Here is a 26,570-nt window from a genome sequence, read left to right on the forward strand (position 1 = left end):
GTGTCTCTCTCTGCACTCCAACATTTGCATGTCTGTATACTGGTGGCAGGGTTCCACTGACGTCTGGCCAAGAGACACTGACCCACACAACCCACCAGTGTCCATACAGTGGGGCAGGACTGGACCAGCTGGCAAGTAGATGAGGAAAATAACTACAGTTCCCATTTAGCTGCAGGCTCCAGTGAGTGTTCATACTCTTGCTGGGTCACGTGGAATTCATAAAACCTGTCAATGTTGCTATAGGCCTACTGTAGATAAGTCAATTAAATGGGCTGCCATGGGTATTCAATGGAACTCAAAATCTGAATTCCATATTCAGAATGGGAATTCAACAAAAGCTGACATTTCACCTCTCCCTTTTTTATAATAATTTAAACAAAAATGTTAAAAAAATATTAAATCATCATCCGATTAAAATCATTCTTGATGGACATTTGGTACACTCTTTAAGTACTGATTCTTATGATGGACCTCCCAGAAAAACGATGCAGAAATGTTTGCCTGTCTGTAACACAGACCATGCACATTCAGTGTGTGGGCTTTGACAGTGGCTACCACAGTCATTTCAACTGAGACCCTGAAGTTTCCCCATTCCAATGTGGGTCAGGCAAAGTATTAAAAAGGCCAAGTTTTCCAAAGTCAATTGAAAAGTCACGGTGAAAGATGCCTTTTAAAATGTGAGATAGAGCATTGCAGACTAAGTGAATAAGCAAGCAGTTGAAAAGCAACATTCAACTTAGGAATCATTTAGCAGAACAATTTGCAAATGTGATATCATTACTGAGGGTGTTGAAATTGATGAATTCACTATATTATATGCTATTCACCGGATCTAAACCACAAATTCTAACAAATGAGCAAAGTTCTTTCCAAAGCTGCACCGAGCAAACTTGGTGCTACGGATTAGGCCTACCTACCTTTAATGCTGACACACTTTATTCACCGCCAGTCATCAAACCAGCAACCAGCCTCATCCCTAAGCATAATCAAAGTGTACAAATCTCACAGACCACCCACGGATACACACTCATACACACGGCATGGTGCAGCTTGCCATACTGAATGTTGTATTGTTCCACAAAGTCCTGCAAAATTACCAGAGCAATGGTGGAAAGTTTGGCAGTTTTCATCAGAAAATGCATACAAGCACAAACATTTTGATGTTTCACAATGACCAAAGCTGACATTTGTTTCACTCTTTAGCCATGGCTCCCATCTACAGCAAATTGTGAGCCAAAGTAATGCTTTGTGGAGTTTAAGGAACCGTTCACCTTCCCCAATCAAGGCTTGCTTTGTTCTTTATTTATTCCTAACTGCTTCAAAGTGCAGACAAGCTGAACAGTAACAGGTATTTAAGGTAAAGCATTTAATTAATGTCCATGAATGAACCTGTAAGCGATGTTAGCAGGGGATGTACAATCAAGAGAAGTCAAAACAAAAAAAACATCAGGTTCCACGCTTTCATATTTGAAAGTGTTAGCATTACGAATAAGTGATGAACATCTACCAAAGCGATTGAATATTATTCTAGATGTGGATACATAGAATAATAAGTTAGCCATGCTTTTTTAGCCCTATCTATTACAAACACGAACCGACACTGTCCTCACATAGATTTCAAATGCTTAGAGTTGGAAGGTCACAGGATTAATCCTCAAATTGGCAGGATAAATCTGGGCAGGAAAAGGGACTGGGCAGCGCTGAGGTGCCGTTGACCGTACAAAATCCCTGTCTGCTGGACTGAGCAGCTTCCAGTGGGGTTGTGTTTTTAAAGTGAGTAAACCATGGCTTTGAAAAGGTTAATTCATCACACTTTCAGAATAGAGAACAACAAAAACAAAGACGACAACTCTCTACATGCAACAGGACAATCACCACAGGTCACCACCCCCGTCAGCACGTGTCCCCGTCAGTGACAGAATAGGTGACCATCCGTAGCAGCAGCAAAGCTTTATTTTGGTTGTGAGGTTCAAAGGTCCTGAGATGCAAGTTGACAGATGCCGTCATGGCTGCCTGAGTGGCTGTGTCAGTGAACCTGAGAATATTTGTTTGAAAATCAAAGACTGGAAGAAAACCTGTGGGTGAAAATCAGAATCAAGTTTATTGCCAGGTAATTTTTCACGTTACAAGTCATTTTCTTTGGTGTCTGGTGGTGCAAACATAAACAATCTATGAACATAAGTTGCAATTGTAGATCAAAAATATCAAGATAACAAAGAAGATAATGGCTTTAGAATGAAAGCAACTAAAACATGTTGACTTGAGAACGTTTTCTATTCACTTTTCATTGTTCTTTGTCAGAGAAATTGGCATTTTTCATTTAATTGAAATCAACCATATTTGTACAAGAACAATTTACCAAACCACCACACCTCATAAATAATTTGGTTCCACAAACTATAAAATCAGTATTTTTCAATGTTTCATAAGTAGTCAATTTATTCGGCAAAAAATAAGAAATAAAACCATCACTCGTAAATTCTCTTTGAATGTATTTCTTGTGTCACTATTATCACTTTAAAAAAGGGCTTCCTTTGGAATGTGTAATGACCTCTGACCCCATAGTGCAGGGAGTTTTCATATCCATGTCTCTATGGGCTCAGAACAGTCTCATAAAACACACATGCACACAGAAGGATTCACACTTGTATTTCATGATCCACATATTTGTTTTCCGTTTAAAACCTCTGCACCTGCAAACACAAACAGCTTTCTGTGCACGGATCGCTGTGCATTCGTGTGTGGGTTTTTTGAGACTCCCCTGACGGTCAGCCGATTCATACTTGTAATTTTTTCTATCTATAGCCAATCAGATGTCTCCTTAACTCTAAGCCAATCACATGAGCGCGCCCCCACGAGGGTAGATTTCTTGCGTTCATGACGTAGCGCTTCATGTACGCATTTTGCGCTGTCCGGAGCTGACAGGTCCATGGAGCCTGGGCCGGCCCTTGGCATAGGCAGTATAGGCGAATGCTAAGGGCGCATCAATCTATGGGGGGGGGGCCCAAAAAAATTGAATTTTTTTATTTTTATTTAAATACTATTTTTTTTAATTTCATAACACAATTTCCCGATTTTGGATCAACAAAGTACATCTTATTATCTTATACTAACCAAACTATGCCTATATTGCGTACAGCGCCCATACCCAGCTAGCGGGGAACGTTATCACAACTTTGGCTAACGTTACCTATTGGTTCTAATAAGGCTTTAATGAAACGTTTTAATCTGATGTTCAAAGAACCTTTTTAGGATGTTTATTTTTTCAAATTATGTTCCTATAAGGTTTAAGGTTAACTAAGACATAACGTTTTAACTGCAACATTCAGAGGATGTTTTGAGGATGTTATTGAGGCCTGAGATGACAGAAAGTTTATTTATAAAACGTTCCTTTAATGTGATATGTTAACAAAGATGGAACGTTTTGCCTCCAACTTTCTAAGGATGTGTTTTGGACGTTGTTGGGTAACACATTAAAGATGTTCTTTATAAAACGGTCCCTCAATGACATGTAACAAATGAAGGACATTTTGAAAGCAACATTTGGATAATGTTTTCAGGAGGTTATTATTTTTTTATAAAATGTTCCTGTGATGCGAAATATTAACACGGTCATGGGCAACGTCAGATTTATTTGTAGTGCGCTTTAAAAAACAAACTTGCTGCATTTGTTTGAAAAGGATGTTTAAAAGAAATCTGATGTCACCACATTTTCGTTTTTAGAAAAAAACAAGCACGTAATTCATGATAATGCATGTTTGCGGTGGCATGTCTGAGTTCCCAGCTAGACATAGTTGGTTCTAATAACATTCTGAGAATGTTACCATTCATTGTTCTAGGAATAGTTTCACCGAGAAGTTTTATTTTGGTTCCTAGAATGTACTTCTGAAAGGTAGGATAACGTTCTCTAAAAACATTCTTAAAATGTTTGGTGATAATATTGTTGGAACATTATACCCCAAGTGTTTTGTTGTGTATGCACATATCTCTATGGTCATATGGATCGAATAACACTTAGAAAACCAAAGACAGACATATAGAAGAACGGACCGACGATCACTGCCTGTCCCTGAAACCCCTGTTAGTGGGTTAGTGCCCCCCCCCCCACCTGCCTGCTGGTCTGCTCTACACGGCTGGGACCAATCTCCAATCAACCACACCTGCAACTTGCTCATCAGCCACACTATGAAAGCCTGCAGCCTGCACTCATTCCCTGCCAGATTGTTGCCGTGAACGGTTTGTTGCGTGCCGCTCTAGCTTTTTGCCAGCATATTCTTTGACAACTTTTGTCTCATTTTTGTGTCTCTCCCAGGAGGAATCCAAGGCCTTCCACACTCCCAAGACCAGCCAGGCCTCTCCACCCACCCTGGAACAACTGTTTCCCACTGCCGCCATAACCAACCTCCACTCCCAGCTCCCCTTTTCTAATAAACAAATGTTACTTTCACCAGCTGATTCCGAGTCATCCTTACATGTGTTAATAGTCAAATTCCAATAGTTAAGTAAACTATCAAAATCATCCTGATGACCACAGTGGTCAGTCCACTTACCCAGGAATTTTGAGTTGAACAATTACAGGAATATTATGTCTTTATGTTCTAATAATGTAAACATATTTTAGTAAATTGTTACCACAGAACATTTGCATACTTTTTTTTAACATAAAGCATGTTATCCTTCTCTAAAATAATAACATTCTGGCAACATAAAAAATCTAACTTGCAGCTGAAAATGTTTTAAGAACAGTAGGGCATAATGTTCTAACAATGTTATCAAAAACATTTGAATAAGGTTATCACCAAACATTTTAAGAATGTTTTTAGAGAACGTTATTCTACCTTTCAGAAGAACGTTCTGGAAAACAAACAAAAACTTCCCGCTGAAAACCTTCCTAGAACAATGACTTTAACATTCTCAGAATGTTTTTAGAACCAAACATTTTGGCGCACCCCCCCCCCCCCCCCAAAAATCAAGTTGAACTGCCCCAGCCCCAGTCAAAACCAGAGGTTTGTGTGAAATAGTTCTTTTTTTTAAATAATGGTTTTAGTGTGCAATTATAGGTTTTAATTTTGTATTTGTGTTAATTTAAAATAAATCAAACTCCCAAAAAACGTATACAGCTTTTATTAACATTGGAATTTACTGTGTAAGCGGCCGCAGGGGGGAGAGCTTTAGAAAGCTCTCTCCTGAAAGACTGAGAGGCTCTGATAACCTTAGCTCAGTGAGGTAAAGGCACACATTTATATGATCATTATAGTTTTTTTTCATATATTCTCTTATAGTATAAAATACTATATGACAGTACAAAAAAATTGTTATTAATAAACAAGAATACAGTTTGAAAGGGGAGTGATTTGTAAAATATCCATAAATAAAAATAAAATCTGTTTACAGTTCTGTTTCATATGGATGTTGAGAGATGTATCCATAGATCTCTTCATGTTGCTCTCAAAGTGCACCAGATTGATGCTTTTAACTTCAATATAAAAAAAAAAAATCTTCCCGGACCCCCCTAGAGGATGTTAGGTCCACCCCCCACTTAAATCATGTTCAAATGGATAGGATACGAAATACTTTGCACACATCTTGTGTCCATATCTTTCTGTTTTGGTGGTCATGCCACAACCGTGCACGTGCATGCATACGCAGTCATAGTGAGTGTCTGCATTTTGAGGAAAGACAAAATAGGGTCCCCAAAGTATTAGTTCAGGTTACCTATGGAGTCACTGGGCGTCCAAGATTTGATTTATCTCCAGATTCCCTGTTACATCTTCTTAACCTGGGTCTTCCAGTGCCCTGTATTGCTAACCTAATGGGAGTGTCCACTCGTACTATTTACAGACGAATGTCAGAGTCTGCCTTCTCTGTCAGAGCACTCGATAGCACCTGTTCAGATACAGAGTTAGACAATTTGGTAACTGACATTAAAAAAGACATGCCTCATGCTGGGTACCGCCTGGTTAAGGGAACCTTGCAGTCCAGAGGATTCAGAGTCCAGTGGGAGAGGGTGCGGGACTCCATGCACCGTGTGGACATTGTAGGCATCCTTTTCCGAATGAACCAGCTAGGGTGTGTTGTGCGTCGCACCTACTCAGTTCCTGGTCCCAAATCCCTGATGCACATTGACACCAACCACAAGCTGATTCGGTGTGTATAATTCCATTTGTAACACAATATTGACCAAAATTGTAGGCCACATTTTTATTTTAATGTTTAATAATTGTTCAGCCCAAATATGTGTCTTATTATAGTTTATTTCATTTAATCAGGTACAACATTGTCATATTTGGTGGCATTGATGGCTTTTCAAGAAAGGTATGATTCAATAAAAAAAGAAAAACATTAAACGAGACATCTATAAAAGGATACGTTTACATCCTTTTTTATTTAACTTTTTAGATCATGTTCCTGGGTGCAGCAAACAACAATCTGGCCTCAACTGCCCTTGCCTTCTTTCAGAAATCAGTGGACAGATATGGATTTCCATTAAGGTAAGTGACAATACATGGGTCCTTTCATGTCAACTTGAGACAGAAGTCAAGACTACATTTTGACACCCCATATTTAACTTAGAATAACAGAGATTAGGGACTCCGAGTGTTCATGGACAAGTATGGAACATCAATATTTAACTAAAGAGTAAAGAACTGAAAAGGTTTTCATGATTATCATGTTTTTGTTGGCTTTTATAATAGTGTGTCTATATGATATGTTTATAAAGATCATTTAAAGACAAAGAGAAGATAAAATGGTTTGGACCACATTTAATCACGCACTATAAATGCTATTCATTTGGTAGGGTAAGAGCAGATCACGGAGTTGAGAACGTTGACATTGCACGGCTGATGTTCTCTGTCAGGGGAACAGAAAGGTCCAGTTTCATCGCTGGAAAGAGTGTGCACAACCAAAGGCAGGTTCAGTCGCACTTCTCAAAGCTAGTTTTTTTTTGTATCATGCAACATCATTATTACTTTAATTGATATCGCAGCACTGTGTCATGTCAAGAGATTTGGAGACAATTCTGAAACATTTATTTTTGTTAATTTGTTTTCTAATTAAGGTATCAACTGCTGTGACATAATTTTCAAAGGCATGGTTTCAGGGATCATGCCTTTCTTGAAAAAGTGCCGGACCTCCATGCTTTGATACTAAATATTGCAACTCATCATGTTTTACACAACGTAACTGGCTAACGATTGGTATATATCAGTGACGTGCGGTGAGGTTCATGGCTGGTGAGGCACTGACTCTTTCAGAGTCAGATTTACAAATATTATATTTTGACCTTAATCGAAATGTTCAATTATTTTCAAAAGCTTTTTTAGTCTGATGCTTCAATTCATTTTAAACAGACTGTTCAACAAAAGGATACCCACAATCTAAATATTGGATTGTTCTTTCTTAGTAAGATCCCATGTTCATTACAATTGTGGTCTTACCTTGACTGGAAGATGAAGTCCATGCTATCCTTCTGGACAACAATCTCCATTACTTTTTTGTAAAAGTCCTCCTTATCTTCCTCTAGTTTCAAAAGTCTAGTTTGTTGTTTGTCTCTGCATAGAATAACAGTAGCAACAAGAACCTGTGGGCTCACTTGCGCCCCCTTCAGTGCGGCAGAGGTTATGGCTGCCTCTCCTGGTGCTTTTTTCATTGCCGTTGAATGATGAGACCAGCGAGCCTAAATATCATATATATGTGAAATAAGTTATTTAGAGACTATGGATGGCGAGGATAAATGTAATAAAGGGATCTACAAACATTACATTGGTGACATACAGTGAGATGGTGCAGGCATGCGCTTAGGGGCCGCTTTCCAGCCAGTTTCTGTGGGGTGACGCATTCTGAGGTGAGGCAGAGCTCATCTGTGCCTCACCTCACCACACAGTAACTGGCTTGAGCGCGCTCACAAAATAAGTGCCCGCGCTACATTAGTGCCCGCGCTCCAGCCAATTACTGTGGGCTTACGTGAGGCAGAGCTAGTCCCTGCCTCACTCCTTATCGCTCCCATGTAGGAGTTGTAGCGGAGCTCGGCCAATTTGCTGATTTTGACTATAAAAAGCGATTGGAATCATACAGAAATCACACTTACAACACAGATCAGTGGAGACATGTTATTATTATTATTATTTAGTTTTTCTTTAGTTGTTTTTCCGTTACATTGGAGTATGGCAGGTGAGGCTCTGCCTCCCCTGACTGCACGTCGCTGGTATATATATATATACAGTATATACACTGTATATATGCACTAGGGAATTTGGCCCAGAAAATGAACTTAAATGAGAACAATTTCTGTGAAAATTTGAATTAAATTATTTTACATGCAATATTTATTGACTAATTGGACAAACAAGTTAGGCCTTAGTATCCCCCACAAAATAATTGATCACTTAATTGGAACAACCATTTTACTTTTCAGAGTTTTAACTTCCATCACTGGTTAAAAAACATGGAATAATAAAAATATGAAGCATAAATGTATGCAAACCATATCTTATCTTACAAACTATCCTTCCAGAATTGAACGCCTCTGGAGGGACGTGTGGTGTGCTGTGACCAACGTATTCTATAACGTACTGCACTCGCTAGAGGATGATGGTTTGATTGACCTGTCAAACTTTGCACACCTCTTCAGTTGTCATTACGTTTTTCTGCCCAGACTACAAGCTAGTCTTGATATATTTTGTGGTGGTTGGGATAACCACCCACTCATAACTGAGAGAAACATAACTCCTAATCAGTTGTGGCACATGGGAAACATCCAGCATCTTGTGGCAGAACCAGACAATGTGGAGGTAAAGGGGGCATCATTGTGCCATCTATTATGATTTGATAAAAAATGCTATACATAAAAGGAATATTTCCACATGGTTTGAATTATTCAAGTATATCACAATGTAATACTAAAACATACAGTATCTTATAATATCTGGGTCCCTAGGGCAACAATCTTTTTATTTGTTGTCCTCAATGAAAATCAACTTGTTCGGGCATAACCTGAACATTTTTACAGTACACACTTGCTCTAGAGAAATGTATCCTCCTGGGACCCAGCCCATTGAAAATGTCCACTGTAGTGGACATTTTGTTAACATGCATCTCCTTTTATTCTTTTGAGCTACTCTATCAATCCCTGATGTACTGTACAGAGGACATCCTGGTCTTTCCAGTGATATGTCATTGGTTAAAATAGCATGCTGGGAAGTTCCTCTTTCTTTTCATCCAAAATGGCTGGCATACAAAAAACAAAATGGTATAGAAGCAGTAGGAGAAGTCAAATATTGTTGAATAATTGTAATTTTTACCATGAAAATCATATATGTTCTTGTTTATTAACATGTGAGGAACTATATAATTAGTTCTGAAAGCAATTAAATAATTCAAGTTTTCAAATAAAAGGCCTTTTATAAATGTCCATTCTAGTGGACGTCAGGACTATCTTCATGGACTTTATGACTCAATATTGTTGCAGGAGACGGAACTGAAGCGGACATTTTCTGTACCAGACAGTTCAGGAAGATTAAGATTTTGAGCTCTCAGATGATGAGAGAGATGAGAATTTCACACCTGGGATAGAAGAGGGTCAAGAAGAAGGGGGGGTAAAGATGCAGGAGGCTCCATGAGCGCACAGATAGATACATAGAGACAGATAGGGACGAGCTGGAAAGACATGACCCCCTGTGGGCCAAGAGTAGCACGTATGTCTTATTGTTGTTTTTATTTTAAGTGGAGCCATGACAAATGAGAATTGCCTCAGGAATGCAAGCTTTGTTTCTATGAGCATGGTCAAATGGAGACCACATCCATAAAACTAGTCAAGATGACCCTACAGCCCGTGCCGACTGGAGTCCAATGAGGTACTTTCCCAGTACATTGACTACAAAGTCTTTGAAGATCTGGAAAGATTCACCAAAAAACAAGCTAGTTTTGTATTGCCCAAATAAACAGCAATGTTCAGATCAATTACTTATTCATGTTTTAAATAAAGGTGAATGTATTATTGTATTAATATCACTCTATAACCATAATACGTTACATAATCCATCTGTTAATTTTGGCTGTCTTTTCAAACTAATATGGTCCCGACGTCCTTTACAGTGGACATACTGTAACACTTTAAAATAAAATAAAATAAAAAAAAGTCTAAATTGCAAGATGTTTTTTTAACCCTAAATAGGTAGGAAATCACAAAAAAAAGGAAATTGGAAGACACTTTTTTTTCCTCGGGTCCCAGGAGCACCTAAGGGGATATGGACCAACAACAAACAAAAAACTCCTGCACACAATAATGTTTTGCATGCTCATGTCTTACTAGTGAGCACAGCACAGGAGAGCACCAGTTCTTTACAGGCCGTTAAAATTATGTGTGGAAATGATAGTACAGGAATTTCTTCAGTTATATTTCACATTTGGACATTTAAGTTATCTTTTAACTATTTGTTTTAGTTTAAATCTGGTTTTCATGTATCACATTCTGGTGAATTATACCTCCCTCATCTTGACTGGGAGGACAGTGATGATCCACACCATGGGGTCACTGTTCCTGAGACAGGCCATTTGTTGAGCTATCAACAAGAGGCAGCACTGGGGGCAGCCATAAATCCCCTGGCACAGTCCCAGTTCTTGTGTCAGGTACTGGGAAGAAGGGTGGCTGAAATCTAATACATTTGGATTTGCATTAAATACACTGCAGAAATCAATATTAAGGTGCTCTGACTCTTTAATCTGTTTGATAAGGCTAGAAAGATAAGACTCAGATCTGGTGTTGTAGACTACATTGTAACTAATATGACACATTTGTTCTTCGACTAGGATAGATGTGGATAATGAGAACACATGTGAATGCATTACACTTAAAACATACAGTACATGCATCAATCATTGCATGAAGGAAATATACCATCTTGAATGAAGCGACGAAGGTATTCTGTGACACGGCTCTTATCTTCCAAAGAGCATTCATCATCATCATCAACGTCAATCATGGTCGGCCAGTTGATGCGGTCGATAATGCTCTACATACAAAAACATCAAACAGACAAGCCATCTGGAATACATTTTTTTTCTGCAGTTTGGAAAATGTTTCTGATTGAACACTTCATTTCCAGCTATGATCAATACTACCGGTCTTATTAGACGTATTTACCTCTGCGGTCAACACAGCACTTGACTCCTGTGGAAAAAGAATTGGAGCTGCATCTGGACGTTGATTAATGAGGAGCCACAGCATTGTGTCTTTGAGTCCTTTTCTGATTTGCTTGATTTGCCTCATGGCTCGTCCAATTACCTGTTGAGATAAAATACAAAAACAAATCTTTATACCTTCAGTGGGATAAAAGTGTTATACAATATGTTGATAGTGTCAACAGTATTCAATACTGCATGATAAAGAAGTCTCTCAAAGAGCCATCGCCGCTTGTCGTTAGACATCACAGGAAGGTCCCATGCCAGACACAAGGTGTTCACACTCTCCTTCTCAGCAGCTGAGAGTTCGGAGTTCCCTTCGAGCTTAAAGACACAATATGGACACACTTAAACCGAATCTAAAATGTGTTCAAATATGAATCATGTGCAATTTGGAGAATACACACTATCTGGATTTTCTCCCTTAGATCCATGTCTGGACAGTCACGAAATGCTAATGGTGGCAGTTTCAGCTGTGCCTCCACACAGGATATGAACAACAGCTGGGCTTAGGCCTGTCAGTGCAGGACCTCCATGTAGGAAGCAATGGCCAATGATTCTGCCCACCATCAGAAAAAGGTCACTCTCAACCAAGAATGCAGACGATGAAGGCACAAGGTGGTATGGCTCTCCATCGAACAGCTTTGTGACACAGCAATTTCCTGTGCAAATAGAAAAAATTCGTGGAACAATGATCATGTTATATTACTCAGCAATTATGTGGTTGTACAGAATAAATTACATTAAAAATATATATGTAGGTCTGATCGTATCTTAAATATGTTTTAATTGAATAAATTATAGATGGATTAGGAATATTGCAGCATGAACACACTTCAACATAAGACACCCTACCAAAGTTCAAGTTAAAACCCTCTTTCAGCTTCTGCATCACTCTGGAAAACCAGTAGCGGTTCACTCCCTCTCCGATTGCAGGATCACCTAGCAATTATAAGAAATGTAAATATTCTGGGTATTTTTTTGTGAAAAAAACAACTGCACTAAAACAAAAAGGGCAAATCTTCAAGTCTGCATTGCATAGGATTTGCACACTCTACATTGCGTGCCTTGCAAAATGCAATGAAAGCCATTTCTTGGTCTGAGATGCTGTCTCCCAGGTTAACATGCAAATGCAGCGGCTTCCCTGATGCATGAATGTCCAGCATTGTTTCTCTGTACAGCCGAGCAGCCCTGGCTGGGTCTGGTATAGTTTTCCAATCTATAATTTAATAAAGATTTCAAAATGTCAAAAGCAATAAACCAAAGGTTTTAAACTAGGACCACTAGCAGGTTGTTACAATACACAACACACCTTCAGTTGTGTTGGCAGTAGTGTTAATAGGCTACATGCACTAGGCCCTAGGGTCTGAGACGTACTTCCGCCTTAGCCGTAATACGGCTCGGCAGATTCCGGTTTGCTTCCGGTCTGCGTAGCTGAGCGTCCACAAATGTTTTACTGTTTAAATCTATGGTTTAAATGAGTCGACGGAAGATTTTCAAAACGGAGCATTTGCAAAGACAAGTAAAGAACTACTCCGAGCACTGCTGTGTCCCACTTTGTACGGCGTCAGCTAAATTCAACGGCGTCCTAAGTTTCCATGGCTTTCCGACCGAACTCGAGCTGCGAAGACAGTGGCTGGTTAAAATACGACGCGATAACTTTACAATCTCCTCTCACTCCAAGGTCTGCAGTCGTCACTTCGCTACGGATCAACTGTTACGGCCCGTCTACACTACAGGCGTAGTCTGGGCGTCTGAGGCTTGGCGATTTTTTGCGAGCAACGCGACCAACAACCAATCACATGAATCTCCCGCCCCCGACATACAAAGCAATAGCAATGTTAAAACGAAGTAAACTGGATATAAAATCCCCAAACAGGCGAAAACCTACCAGTTTCACCCACTGTCTCTGCCACCTCCCTCCTTGCCTCGCTCCTCCGGTTTGTATACCGGGAGATGAACAGAAACTGATCATACAGCACCGGGTGATTCACTACCGCTATAATGAATTTTCCCTCCATTTTTTGGAATATGAGGAAATGACCTGCGTAGTCTCTCCCAGCATACACGCGGTTTGATTGGCTAGCGCTTGTACTGGCAGATTTGCATAAACGGGATTTCATTGGCTGACGCCAGCTTCGAGCAAGCATCGAGCCTCAAAAGTTGAACATTGTTCAACTTTTGACGCCGATAGACACTCGCGATGCTTGCAACGCCTTGCCATGCTACCCACAATGCAGTTCGGCGAAGTTTGAAAATATCCTACGTCACCCCATTTTTTGACACCTGTAGTGTAGACGGGCCGTAATAGAGCCAAAAACCATTGATGGTCGTAGGAGGCTTGTGAAAGATGCTGTACCAACTCTGTTTGAGTGGAATCACTTTACTGCTCAAACACCGCGGGCTAGTGTTTGGGAGATAAGGGAGCGGCCCACTGAACCAGTCTCTCGGGAGGAGCAGGAAGAGCACATCGATGTCCGTGACCATGATTACTGCTCAACCCCTGAACCAGCTTCACTGGACATGTCCTCTCAAGCTACAGAAGACAACTCCAAAACAGTGGAGGATCTGCAGAAGCAACTGCAGGAGTTAAGAGTCCAGCGAGAGTTTTGCTTACAGCGGTTTGCTGGCTCCGACGACAACATCCGATTCTATACCAGGTAATGTTTTGGCTAAATTCTATCCAAGTTTTTGAGATGGGTTAGCTTATAAAGAATCCTGTTTACCTGCCGTTTGACTGCTGACTATATGCATGCAGTGTTGGAATAAGTAGGCTACTCAACTTAACTGAAGTATAAGTACAAATACTATGGTTTGAAAATACTCCTGAACTGAATGTAAGAGAATATTTTCATCTGATCTGTTTATAGAGTCTTTTATGGTTCCTTAGAGTCTGTGATACTGCAAACATCTGCTTGTAGTCAGTCAGAGACTTCTCTGTAGGTAGAGGTCACAGGTCAAACGCTTCTCCAATATCCGTGGGGGGGTTTGAGATCTGGCAGGATCTTCTTTGAGACAAGCAGATCATTGTCTTGCATCGGCTAATTGATTATACGCGGGCTTTCTGGAAGCCCGCCTCTCCTCGTGTTGGTTAGATGTTTTGTGTCTTTTGGTTCAGAGATCGCTAGTGAAACAGGGGACGGTGTGCAACTAAGTGATCTCCCCGGCCGTTATTGTCTGTACTGTGATCAATAAAACTCTTCAGTGCTTTTGGCTAACAACGGTTCCAGACTCCTTCATTCTACCTCAACATTGCAACAACAGAAGTTTACCTTCACACTGAACATGTAGAATAATAAATCATGTGTTTTCATAAGTAACTAGAAACTATGAAGGTTAACTAAATGTGGTGGAGTAAAACATACTAATACTAACAACATACTGATAATACTTTACTACAAGTGGAAATCTTCAAAACCTTACCAAAGTAAAAGTACATGTCAATATCCACTGCGTTTCTCCCAGTTGCACACTTAAGAATGAAGAGTAAAAGTAGTCATTCTGTGTAAAATGTTCCCTGTATGTTTTAGATTATTATTACTGCTGCTTTAATGTAGTTGTTACATTTTACTGCTGTATATTACTATACCTGCACCAAGTGCCTTCTTAATCAGTCTATTTATTTGTAATGTATTATAGCAAACAAGAGGAAAGCATTAGCCCATGTGTTACAGTTAACGAGTCAATTAATGACTGACATGTGTCTTTTGTGTACAGATTCCCGAGCTATAACCACATGATGGCCTTCTGGTTTTTGATTGAGCCTTCCATTTATAAAATGGTTCGTGTTACAAGAGCGATATCAGCTGCCAAGAGGAATGAAGAAGTGGTTACACACGCACGTCCATCAACGGTAGGCTACGTTTCTTTTAACACACAATCTAAACACAAACTGAAGGGAAAATGTTTCTCCGACATTTCATTGCTTTCGTGTCGGCTAAAAGGCTATAGTAATCCTTTTTGAATACATCAGAACTAAAACAACTTAATGTTTTCCCCATGGTGTGCTACACTCATGACATTAATATAGTACCCTTTTTTGTTTTTATCTTCCAGAGACAGCTGCTTCAGCCAATTGACGAGTTCTTCCTTTTTCTCTGCTTCCTGTCGGTGGGTTTGAAAGAGAGGGACCTTGCAAACCGCTTCAACGTACACCAGTCCACTGTGAGTCGCATCATTGCAACATGGACGAGTTTTCTTACAACTTTATTGGGGTCAGAGTGCATCTGGCTTACACCTGCAGAAGTTCAAGTTCACCTCCCAGAGGCATTCAAAGATTTCCCAGACACACAGGTGATCCTGGATTGCACAGAGCTGAGGTGTCAAACACCATCCTCACTCCTCCTCCAAAGTGAAATGTATTCTACATACAAATCTCACTGCACCATGAAAGCCCTGGTTGGCATAGCCCCACATGGCGCAGTGACATTTGTTTCTAGTCTGTATGGTGGTTCTGTCAGCGACAAGGAGATTTTCAAACAATCTGGAATAGCTGCGTTGTTGACTGAAAACATGGCAGTGATGGTAGATAAGGGCTTCCTGATCAGCGATTGCTGCAAATGCAAGGTGTACTGCCCACCTTTTCTGTCAAAGCAGAAGCAAATGCCAGCCTATCAGGTGAGGGAGACACAGGCCATTGCCAGACTGAGGGTTCATGTGGAGCGTGTCATCAGGAGGATAAAAGAGAACAAACTTTTTGATGGTGTCATCCTCCTGTCCCATGCCTACAACATCAACCAACTGTTTGCAGTAGCATGTATGCTGTCAAACTATCAGAACAAAGCACTGGTCAAGAAATGGGTGAAATAAGACAAGATGATGACACCTGTGCAGGTAGCTGTGATTAAGCTGGGTGAGCACACCGTAATCCCGTGTTGCCTGACACACGCTAGTGTTTTGTTTGAATAAATGGTAAATAGCAAATTACAATGCGTTGATGATTTCTTACAAATGCAATGATTTACTATTCATTACAAAAAAATCACTTCACTTTATTGTCTTTTTAAATACAATTGTATATTTATTTACATATATGAAATGTGACAAACAATATATATCAAAAACAAAATATTGAAATCATATTTTGTTGTCATTCAGAACACATGATTGAGGGATTGCCTCCTAAAAACAATGACGGCTGAGCCAGGGTCTAGCAGCTAACTGCTTACAGAGTTAACAATGGCTACAGTGCCCACTACTTTTTTAATGACAGGTACTTCGGCATGTATGTGTACAAAAAAAAAAGTCTACTTTTTCTCTGATTGCTCTTTGCACTTCTGGATCTGTGTATATTCTTTGCACCAGGTAGTCCTCTTGTGCCCACACTACAAAATCACACCACTGCATCCCAGATACAAGAAGTTGACCCTGTACTTGCCAGTCATAGGCATGGCTTTTCTTGAGCTTAGGGGAGCCACATTCCATCTGCACATATTTGCAGTCGACATAATTTGGGACATTGGGACATTTGAATTAAACAAGGCCAAATTGGGGATATTCTGTTGGGTCAAAAACAACTCCATCAGGGGAGGCACCAAGCCAGGGCATAGAGGGGTGAATGACAAGGCCACAAGGGGAGTAGTTCACGTTTGCCAGTCTACTGTATTCAGCTGCTACTGTGGGCTCCATCTCTGCACCTCTCCTCATTTCTGCAGTCTGCCTTGTACCTTTGAGTATTAGCTCTGCAAGAGAGTTAGCAGAGCTCTCACCTCTGACGTGACAAATCTCTCTAAACCTAGAGGCAGTAACCCTGGGTTTGCGGAGCAGATGGCACTCTGAGCTAGAGCTTTGCTCACGGGTAGCCTCCTCAATTTTGTGAGACATTTCCAAATCAACAGATAAGCACACCAGCGGTAAATCACATGGCAAGATCACATACCCCTCTATGGGCAAGTGGGGTGTTGGTGGTGTGTCAGTGTGAAGTGTGGTGTACCGAGACGTCAAAGCAGGCATCTGATAGGACAGAACACTGCCCTCCTGCACAATCCCGAAGGCACTTTCCACAAGGGGCTTGTCAGGTCTCATGTTCATTGTGGTCACAAGCGGTCTGTCTTCAATGCTGAATGCTGAGTATGCCTCCGTAACTCTGAACAGGCAGGGATCTGGTAATGGCCCCACCATGCCTCTGTAGAATCCACTCCAACAAAGAATGGCAAAGACAATATAGCACATTAATGTGACAATAAAGGTTAGGAATACAGCACGAGAATTATTAATTTTAAAAACACAGGAAACACAATTTTCCAACTAAAATTACCTTACTCCAGTCTGCACCATCCTATTTGGTACAGGCTTGGTGAAGACCATGGAGTTGATGGGCCCTGGCTTCACACCCTTAAGGGAAAGACAATTACTGTTCGTTGAGTCACTTTAAAACAAAAACTATGAAAGATTAAAAGTATTTTAACCTCATTGAAATTACCATTGTTTGCGGCTTGTGCCATTGCTGTTCCGATTCAGTACAGCTATGCACAGGTGGCACAACTGGCATGTTCAGTTCAGTGTAGTGTGCTGTTTGGAACAGCAATGCTACTGTGTGATTGCACAAAACAGTTCCTGCAACACAGGAGCACTGGTTGTGCGTGAGCACCACTGGTGATGAATCACGAAGCGTTATCTAAAAAAGAGAGAAGAAATACTAGTGATTAGTAACCTCACTTGTGGTAAATGAGCCAGGAGGTTATTATGAGTAGAATTATTGGTTATTTGTACTGACCCATTATCCTAGAAGAAGCATGTATTCCTGAATGCTTAGTGTTACCCTCTTACCCTACAATACCACAATGAACTTTCTTTGGAAACTAAGATGCCTTGAAAATTGTATTAAAGCAGTTTTGACTATATATTTGAACCCCCAAACTTACACATCCATAATCAATGTAATAATATCTGACCAATCAGCTGTGATAAAGCAGGAAGAAGTAGGACACTGTTGAGATTCCCTTAAGGTAAACTAATGTTTAACTGAACTGAAACTCAATAAACAGGGGGGAACACAGTGTCAATGCTGCCTGCCTACACTCAAACTGTGTGCTGTCTCGCTCTTCCTCATTGACCTGTAGCACAAGGCTGTCACGCTGACCTGCCCTGTCAGCCTGTCTTTATTGGACACTGAATGAAGAAAAACAGAGCAACAGCGTTAGATCTATACTCACGTCAAAACATCTATGGCAACATTTCTTTACAAAAGCTGATACCATTATGCGGTGTGGCTAACAACAAGACAACCTTGGCTAGGCTATAAGGCTATTAAACGATAGTATTTTTTAGCAAAATGGCTAATGTTTAAAATAATTAACACCAGAAACAGTACATAGCGTTACCCAGAGCCCTATAGTAGTCTACTATAGTAGTAGTATAATAGTAGTTATACTATAGTGCTCTGGCGTTACCTAGCTTTTGACAGCTAACGTTAGCGTAACCCGGAGCATAAGCTAGCTGGTTAGTACCTGTTACCTTCTTACCTTCATAGTTGTGTATATATGACGCAGCATATCATTTGAAGCCTTTATCGAGTTTGCTGGCTGGGGCTTTAGTCGTCCGGCAAATCCGATGAACATCTGACATTTTTAATTTCGGAAGCTCTTGTAGGCAGCGGGTGTAGAAGGTCGTCATTTTCAAACAGGAAATGAATCGGCCGCTATGAGTAGAATGCGGAAGTGACTGTGCATGTAGCCACAAATGAAATGAAATGAGCAGAAAGTATTTCAAATAATGATTACAAAAAAATGCAAAAAATAAATTAAAGATATACAATATATTTTAAGATCATGTTTAATCATCTGATTCGTCTGTACATTGCTGTTTTAGTCTGTGTTCTTCTAATTAGTGTCTACAGTGTGTGCCTATTGAGCTGTTTAGAGCCATGTGGGACAAAACCCGATCATGCCCCTCCCTCTCACTGTCTAAGTCAATGGTGACTGTAAAAACGACACTGCGCATGCTCAGAATATTTTCCTATTTAAAGAGCCTGTGACAGCCTCCAAACAACTGTTGTGCAATGAAATATTGGGCTACTAATCATCTTGAACCGTCAGCTTAAAAAAGAAGGTGCGATACCGTTCCGATACATATCAATAATTTTGAACATCGTGGGAAGTGACGTCATTACGGGAACGCTTCACTGTGCGGCGAGAGAGCCAAACACGGACAAAGTGTGTTGTCATGTGTAGAAATGGTGAATTACTGAGTTTAGGCACGTTAATAACGTTTTAATGAAGTTGACTACAGTATATTCATATTTGTCAGTGCTTTCATGTCAATTCGGCGAACATAAACATAAATGATCGTGGTGAAGATGATGATTAAATTAGGATTAAAATCGGAGCTGCTGAATTTCCTCCCGTCGGATGTGATATAAAAACAAATCGATTATTTTTGTAGTTGTAAACTCAAGTGGATGAAACTACATTTATTAGTGCTTTCATGTCAATTCGGCGAACATATGATACATTAAATGATCGTGAGGATGATGATTTAAAAATCGTTTGTTTGAGCCGGTCTGCATTTCCTGATGAGAAAACAAACTGATGCTTTTTGTAGTTGTAGTACACCAACATGGATTAAACGTGTGTTTTTTTTACCACAATGTTGGGGAAATTAATGGATAAAATGCACGGATTATTATTATTATTATTCCCACTCCGATCGGGGCACTAGGTCCACCGTTTCCCCGCAGCGAGGCTCCCCCGTTGACAGTTTACGTGGGCTGGGCTGGATGCAGTGGCGGACTGGCCATCGGGACGAATCCCGATAGGCTGGTACCGAAGTGGGCCGGTCGGATAAGTCACTAGCACATCCCCCACTCCCCCCGTTGACAATTTACTAGCGGTACCGAAGTGGGCCGGTCGAGAGTCCCGGGATGATTTTTAGTCCCAGTCCACCACTGGCTACATGACCGTATGATCGCCCATATTGACGCACCTAATTCCTAAACTTCTAACAGATACAACATAAACCGATCCTTCAGCCTCATATGAGCTCTCAGACACGTTCAAAATTAAACTGTCATCGCTGTCTGAGCTTGCTGCTGTGTGCACCATCGTGCGTTTACATGCAGATGCTGGGATCCTGAACGGTGCAGCTGGAGCGCTGTGCCCGCAATGATGTCACACATAATTTGGCGGGACTTGAAGAATCCCCGAGCAGATCCAGAAAATGGTCAACATTGAAGGGCAGATACATGGTTATCAAAGTACAAATATCCAAAATCAGTTCAGTAACGATTTTCAAGGGGACAATATTTACTCAAATTGATGGGTTTGGATGATGGGGGAAACTCGTGTCACAGGCTCTTTAATGTGTGTGGCAAAAACATAATGACCATAGGGGCACTGAGCTGCCATCCCCACCATACATCATCTCACATAATTCAGAGCTGATTGGCTGTAAGTACGTGTGCCGCGAAAAGTGTGGTGTGTGAAGAGGAGACGAGAGAGCTGCAGTGACGCGTCCTAAAACCCGGAAGTAAGCTGCGCATGGCTTCCCTCAACAAAAAAGCAATGAGATTTCTCCATAGGATTTTAGAAAATAGCTCGAAATAAGATCTGTGGGAAACGTACCTGTTAGATAAATGCACGTTTTGGTCAGCCGGATAATATCCACATGTCTACCCTACTTTTATCATTTTTCGAATCATAAATCTATCGATAAGATTTATGATTTGACTTTTGAAACTACAAGATAAGGAGCACTTTTACAAAAAAGTAATAGAGATTTTTGTCCAGAAGGATAGGCAAATGGACTTCATCTTCAAGTCAAGGTAAGATCGCAATTTTATTGAAAATGGGATCTTACTAAGAGAGAACAATTAAATATTTAAATGATAAAATTAAATTTTTTGGGTATCCTTTTGTTGAACTGTCTGTTTAAAATTAATCGAAGCATCAGACAAAAAAGCTTTTGAAAATAATATTATATTTTGTCAACTCAAAATATAATATTTGTAGAGGAGTCAGTGCCAGCCATGAACCTCACTGCACGTCACTGCAGAAGCTTATATAGACATCTAAGTTTTTTGTGCCCCACCACTTGTGTACATATAAAAACGCCACTGAGTATCGGTAAGAGTAGTAGTAGGCCTACCAATAAAAGCTTTACAATACCCATCCCTAGTTCCAACAGCTGTGATAGTTATTGAGTTATCTTTGTAAAACAAAAGTGGGCACTCTCCAATACAACAATAAACAATAGGAGTGTCTTGGTGGAGACCTCACGGATATGTGTAATTTACACAGCGGCTTTCAATCACAGCGTTTTTATAAACATTTTGAATCACTCAATATGTAAATTGGTCGGTGCAGGTAAGCATTCTCTGGCTGAGGGACAATCTAATTCTAAGACATGCTCAACTGGGGCGGTAGCTTAGCCCTCATCCTAAATCATAACCAAAACGAAAATTAGCCTAGCTTGTTGTAAACTAGCTCCTGCAGTCTGCTCATACTCATGAAACAGTAACTTAGTTGAGTTAACATTGGCTTTTTCACCAGAAAAATTAACAAACTCACCTGTTGGCCGCTCATTGTGAAATGAGTTCGGGTAACAGATCGCTGGATCACTAGAAACACCTGTCATCCGACTGGCAAGGGCTGTTCCATGCTCTGCTCAACCTCCCGCCATCCAAACAAGTTGTAAAACAAAGTGTTGTAGTTGTAAAAAAAAGTTGTGTACTTGTAAAAAAAAGTGTTGTACTTGTAAAACCTAAGCTGAATTTGTCTCTGAAACATGATTTATTAGAAAAATGTTTTGTGTTTGTTTGATAGATACGTTTTTTCTTTGCAAAACTACATGCATTAGTTTGTAGATGGTGTTTTGTATTTGCAAACCACATTGTGTTTGTTAGTGAATCATAAGGCATTTGTAAAACCTGTTTAGTTTGTTTGTGGAGTTATGGCAGGAAATTAGCTCCATACACGCAGCTCTGCATAATCACCTGATGCTCCGCCCTCTGTTTAGCGAGCTGACCGGACAGCGCAAAATGCGTATGAAGTGTCATGAACGCAATAAATCATACCCTCGTGGGGGCGCGCTCATGTGATTGGCTTAGAATGAAGGAGACATCTGATTGGCTATAGATAGAACAAATTACAAGTACGAATCGGCTGACCGTCAGGGGAGTCTAAAAAACCCCACACACGAATGCACAGCGATCCATGCACAGAAAGCGGTTTGTGTTTGCAGGTGCAGGGGATTTAAATGGAAAACAAATATGTGAGGATAAAAAATACATATGTAAAACTTTTTTCTGTATTTGTATTTTATTTACATGTATATGAAACGGAACACATTTGTGTGTGCATTGAAAAACACAAGTGTGTATCTGGAAATACAAGTGTGAATCCTTCTGTGTGCATGTGTGTATTATGAGACTGTTCTGAGCCCATATATCTCCACTAGTAAAAACCACATTCCCACCTTGGATCTGGGTCAAAGATAAAAGATTATTGAGATCTGATGCTGACAAGCGAGACAGATCTGACATTCAGAGACAACATTTATTTTGGACGGCAGGAAAAAGGGAAACTATCAAATAAAATATAACCAAACATTATGATGTACAGAGATGTAAGGTAATTTATTGCACACATTTCTGATCTTTAAAGTTTGAGCCTTTTGTTTATTTTTGAATCATTGTTTATGTTCACCCTGACTGTCTATTCTGCTGATTGTAGAGGAAACTTCTGTGTAGCATGCAGTGGAGTCACCGACTCAGGAAGGAGACACGGGAAGAGTCGGAGCTTTGATGACAAACCACTGTGATTTATTTGGAGTTGGTACCAGAGTATTCACATCACAAATCCAAGAGTCAGAGGTTCTGACTCCACGGTAGAGTTGCCACGTAAATTCTGGAGAGCCTCTCTCTTGCCAGCCCATCTAACTGGTTTCGCAGAGAGTAAACAACATATTTGAGGAGATAGCCTAAACAGTGTGGGAACACAGAGCTACTTGCCTCGGACACTTATGACCTCGAAGATTTTACCTTGGAGTCCACAAATACAGAGAAGGAAGTGTCCCAGTGTACCCACAACACAGACCATCTGTATCCCAGTATTGACCGGTCACAGAATGGGAACAATAACATTATTGGCTAAGCCGCCTGTGTCCTTAAAGAAGGTAAACAGACATCGAGGTTTGTCCTGTATGTTACTAATTGGCGTCTTATGATAATTATTTCCACAACACTGATAACATTTAAAAATATTGCTGTGAATACATTGTAGGCATGAAAACAGAGGTGCGCTCTGTCTTTATTCAGGAAAGTCTCCATAAGTAGTGCTGGAGGTGTCTTTCTGACACTAAAGAGTAACTTAGCTAATGACATTGTGTAACAGAGTTCTAAAGTGCTGTCCCCCTATTAGACAAGCCTTTGTTTTTTTAAGCCTCTGTAACTCAATTTGCTGGATGGAGTCTTATATTCTTTCTCAAAACTGAGACTATATTGAGAAACAAAGGGATTCTGACGCTGCTGTTAATAGGCATTTTAAGACGATAACCGTAATTTAGCTTTAGATATTTAGTTATAGAAGCAGTATCAAATCCTCATGAAAAGTGAAGCGGTTAAAATAATTGGTAGTTGTCCAATGGAGAAGAGGAAAACAACTCTCACCAATAATTTTTAGTTACACCATCTACTGGAATTTCAGAAATCCAAGTGGACAAAATGTTGAAATCAGTGAAAACAATGTGGAGAAAACAGGCTCCCACTACAGAGAACGCATAGCTCTGCTTAATTGTTTAAACCTGACATAATGTCTTGGATAATATTCAATCAGATAAATTCAGAACAGTATTTATTTATGGAAACGGCCTGTGAAAGTCAAACATAATCCCACATTGACCTTCTTCAGTTGGTGAACATTTCTAGCAGTGAGAAAAAACGTGACATAAAACAGGAGTAATTTTCTACCACCAGCTATGGGAAAATATGCAGGTCTTGGAAATATTAAATGGGGGATGTAAAAATGGCTTACACTTGTAGCAACATATTTAAGAACTGAATTTGAGCCACATGATCGAATTGTCTGTGCTGTAATTCAACTAATGATTGTATTTGAATGAGATGTTCTGAATAAATATGTCTACAGCATTGCTATCAGTTATTATTTCTGCTTAATAAGAGTCATGTATGGTGCCAAGTTTAAGGACATTTTTCAATTTACATTGATATCTGCCTATATCTGTACTTCTGGAAAATAACACATTCTGGGAATTCAAAGTTTGACACTTTTAGAAGCTCTCACGCTACTGCCTTATAATAACAAATTATATAAAACGTAGGATGCATGTTGCACATTTTTTTATTTTGTTTTAAGATGATTAATGGATCTATATAATACATAGGTTTAATTGCTAAGTTTGCCTGCAAACACTAACATCAGAACCTGGCTCTTTTACTAGGCTATAGGCTGAAATAACACATTTCAGATATAGATTAAATACACATTTAAAAAACTCTAGATCTACTGTGATCTATTATTGTTTGGCATTTCTTATCATTTGTTTGGTAAGCACTCACCTGTTTCTGCAAGTCTCTTCAAAGACCTCATGAAACTATATTCTAACTTGCTTAGTGATGTTTGTGTGACAACATGATTTAAAGGTGAGTCAACCAATGGGATAGCAGTGGGAGACTGTTTAAAAATGTATGTAATGGTGTGATTGGCTGGATTTTTTTGGTCCCATGGTTTGATTGGTTGGAGATTTTAGTCCCGCCTACCTGTAAAGCTTTTCACCAATGACATTGTATCCAGGAAGTAACTTTAACAGGAAGTAAAACAATCCACATGACAAACAATTTGGTCAAACTACCTATGTAGTTCAATGTCTCCATTTTAAAAGCCCATTAAGATGCAGTTTGATTCTGAGTTACCTAGTTGAACCAATGCCAAAGGGAATAAAAACGTTTGGTAAAACTGAACTTTGAGGTTGAGAACATGTTCAAACTGATAGCAATTCAAGCATGGACAATCAAGTCTCTGACAAATCTGGAGGCAAAGAGAGGGCTTACAAGATAGCAGACGTCTTCATTAAGATTGGTACATGGACTTTTTTTCAAGTAAACAGCAGCATCATGAATCTTTGAATGTAAACTTATGCTGCCTGTACTCGCTGTGATGTTATAACTACATTATCAGAGGCCCATTGTAGCTCAGGTCTTCGCTCAGGTCTTAGCACAGGCCTTGGGCCTAACTGTTGTAGCTTCAAAGTTTTTTAGGGAGCATACCTCAGGGCTACACACTTTTCAATTTAGCTTTGAGTGAGATTCTGTCACTGCCGAGTAGGCCTTCTGTGACTTTAACTTTTGTGTGAGAAAATTAATGTGCGGCATGTTACTGTCATTTTGAGAGTTGGCTGCTGCTATTTGCGTTTTCATGTTTAATACTTATCATAGGGGAGATGTGCCTCTATATGTATGACATACATACATTACAAGTACTTTCATCCTGAACCATATGTTTTGCTTGGATTTAAAAATAACTTCATTTTAAGCTTTATGGCATAGTGGCACACTGCTCAGACACAGAATGGAACATATACCAGTGCAATCTGGGAGAGCAGATTCTAGATCTTTTTTTTTTTTTATTCCTTCCTATACATCCCTAGATTTTTTTTATACATTTATCTCAGATTTACCCAAAGGAAGTCCATACAGACTGAGCTACAGATGTCTCAAGAAGTTCTACAAATAGTAAGTGTCATTATATTTTTTCACATGGCCGCCGCGCCATCTCCTACTTATATCTATACTTCATCACTATCCATCCATCAACTTACCAACACTCTATTTACTGTCTTTTTTATTTTCTGCATTTTGTTTTTGTTTGGCTGCAGTGCCTTACTTTCAATCTGCCAGGGCCGCTGTGCCATGACAGTCTATCTATTTATTAACCATATCTCTCAATATTTTCATCGCTTTATTCATCTACAATGGCCACTGTGTCATCGTTATTATTCATCTGTTATGGCCGCCATGTCATAACTATCATTCATCTGTTATGGCCGCCGTGCCATCACACACACACGCACACGCACACGCACACGCACACACATACATACATACATAGTATATATACACTGTATATGCCTCAAATGACCACACATATGCCTCAAATGACTACACATGACCTTTTTTAGTTGTACAAAGATGTTAGGTAGGGTTTCAGTCACTTGCTCAAAGGCACCTATGGGAATTTTAAAGCAAATGTATATTCGAATAAAAAAATATTTGGGGGGAAAAATGTTTACAAAAAAACAATTATTTTTTAATTAAAATAAATAAATAAATACGGTTCAAATAAGTATAGAAACCAAGTCAAATTAATCAAATTTAATTGAACTGGTGATCACAGTTTGAACAGTTGACAGCTATAGGCCTACAGCTTTCATGCTTA

The 26,570-nt window shown here is 39.8% G+C and overlaps 2 protein-coding genes across 2 annotated transcripts; one reads left to right on the forward strand and one right to left on the reverse strand.

Annotated features, from left to right (window-relative positions):
• The first annotated feature begins 5,935 nt into the window (after positions 1-5,935).
• LOC117541447 lies at positions 5,936-16,322 on the forward strand. The gene is made up of 5 exons (XM_034208603.1): positions 5,936-6,147; positions 13,590-13,841; positions 14,899-15,034; positions 15,238-15,532; positions 16,279-16,322. The coding sequence occupies exons 1-5, from the start codon at positions 5,936-5,938 to the stop codon at positions 16,320-16,322; spliced, it is 939 nt and encodes a 312-aa protein (XP_034064494.1).
• Positions 16,323-16,427: 105 nt separating this feature from the next.
• Positions 16,428-18,845, reverse strand: LOC117541461. The gene is made up of 5 exons (XM_034208622.1): positions 18,645-18,845; positions 17,603-17,797; positions 17,438-17,514; positions 17,029-17,320; positions 16,428-16,505 (listed from the first exon to the last, which is right to left on the reverse strand). Exons 1-5 carry the CDS (start codon positions 18,738-18,740, stop codon positions 16,428-16,430), a joined length of 738 nt encoding a protein of 245 aa, XP_034064513.1. The 5' UTR covers positions 18,741-18,845.
• Between the last annotated feature and the right edge of the window lie 7,725 nt (positions 18,846-26,570).

Source organism: Gymnodraco acuticeps, unplaced genomic scaffold (genome assembly GCF_902827175.1).
Source record: "Gymnodraco acuticeps unplaced genomic scaffold, fGymAcu1.1, whole genome shotgun sequence".
In the NCBI taxonomy this organism is placed as follows: domain Eukaryota; kingdom Metazoa; phylum Chordata; class Actinopteri; order Perciformes; family Bathydraconidae; genus Gymnodraco; species Gymnodraco acuticeps.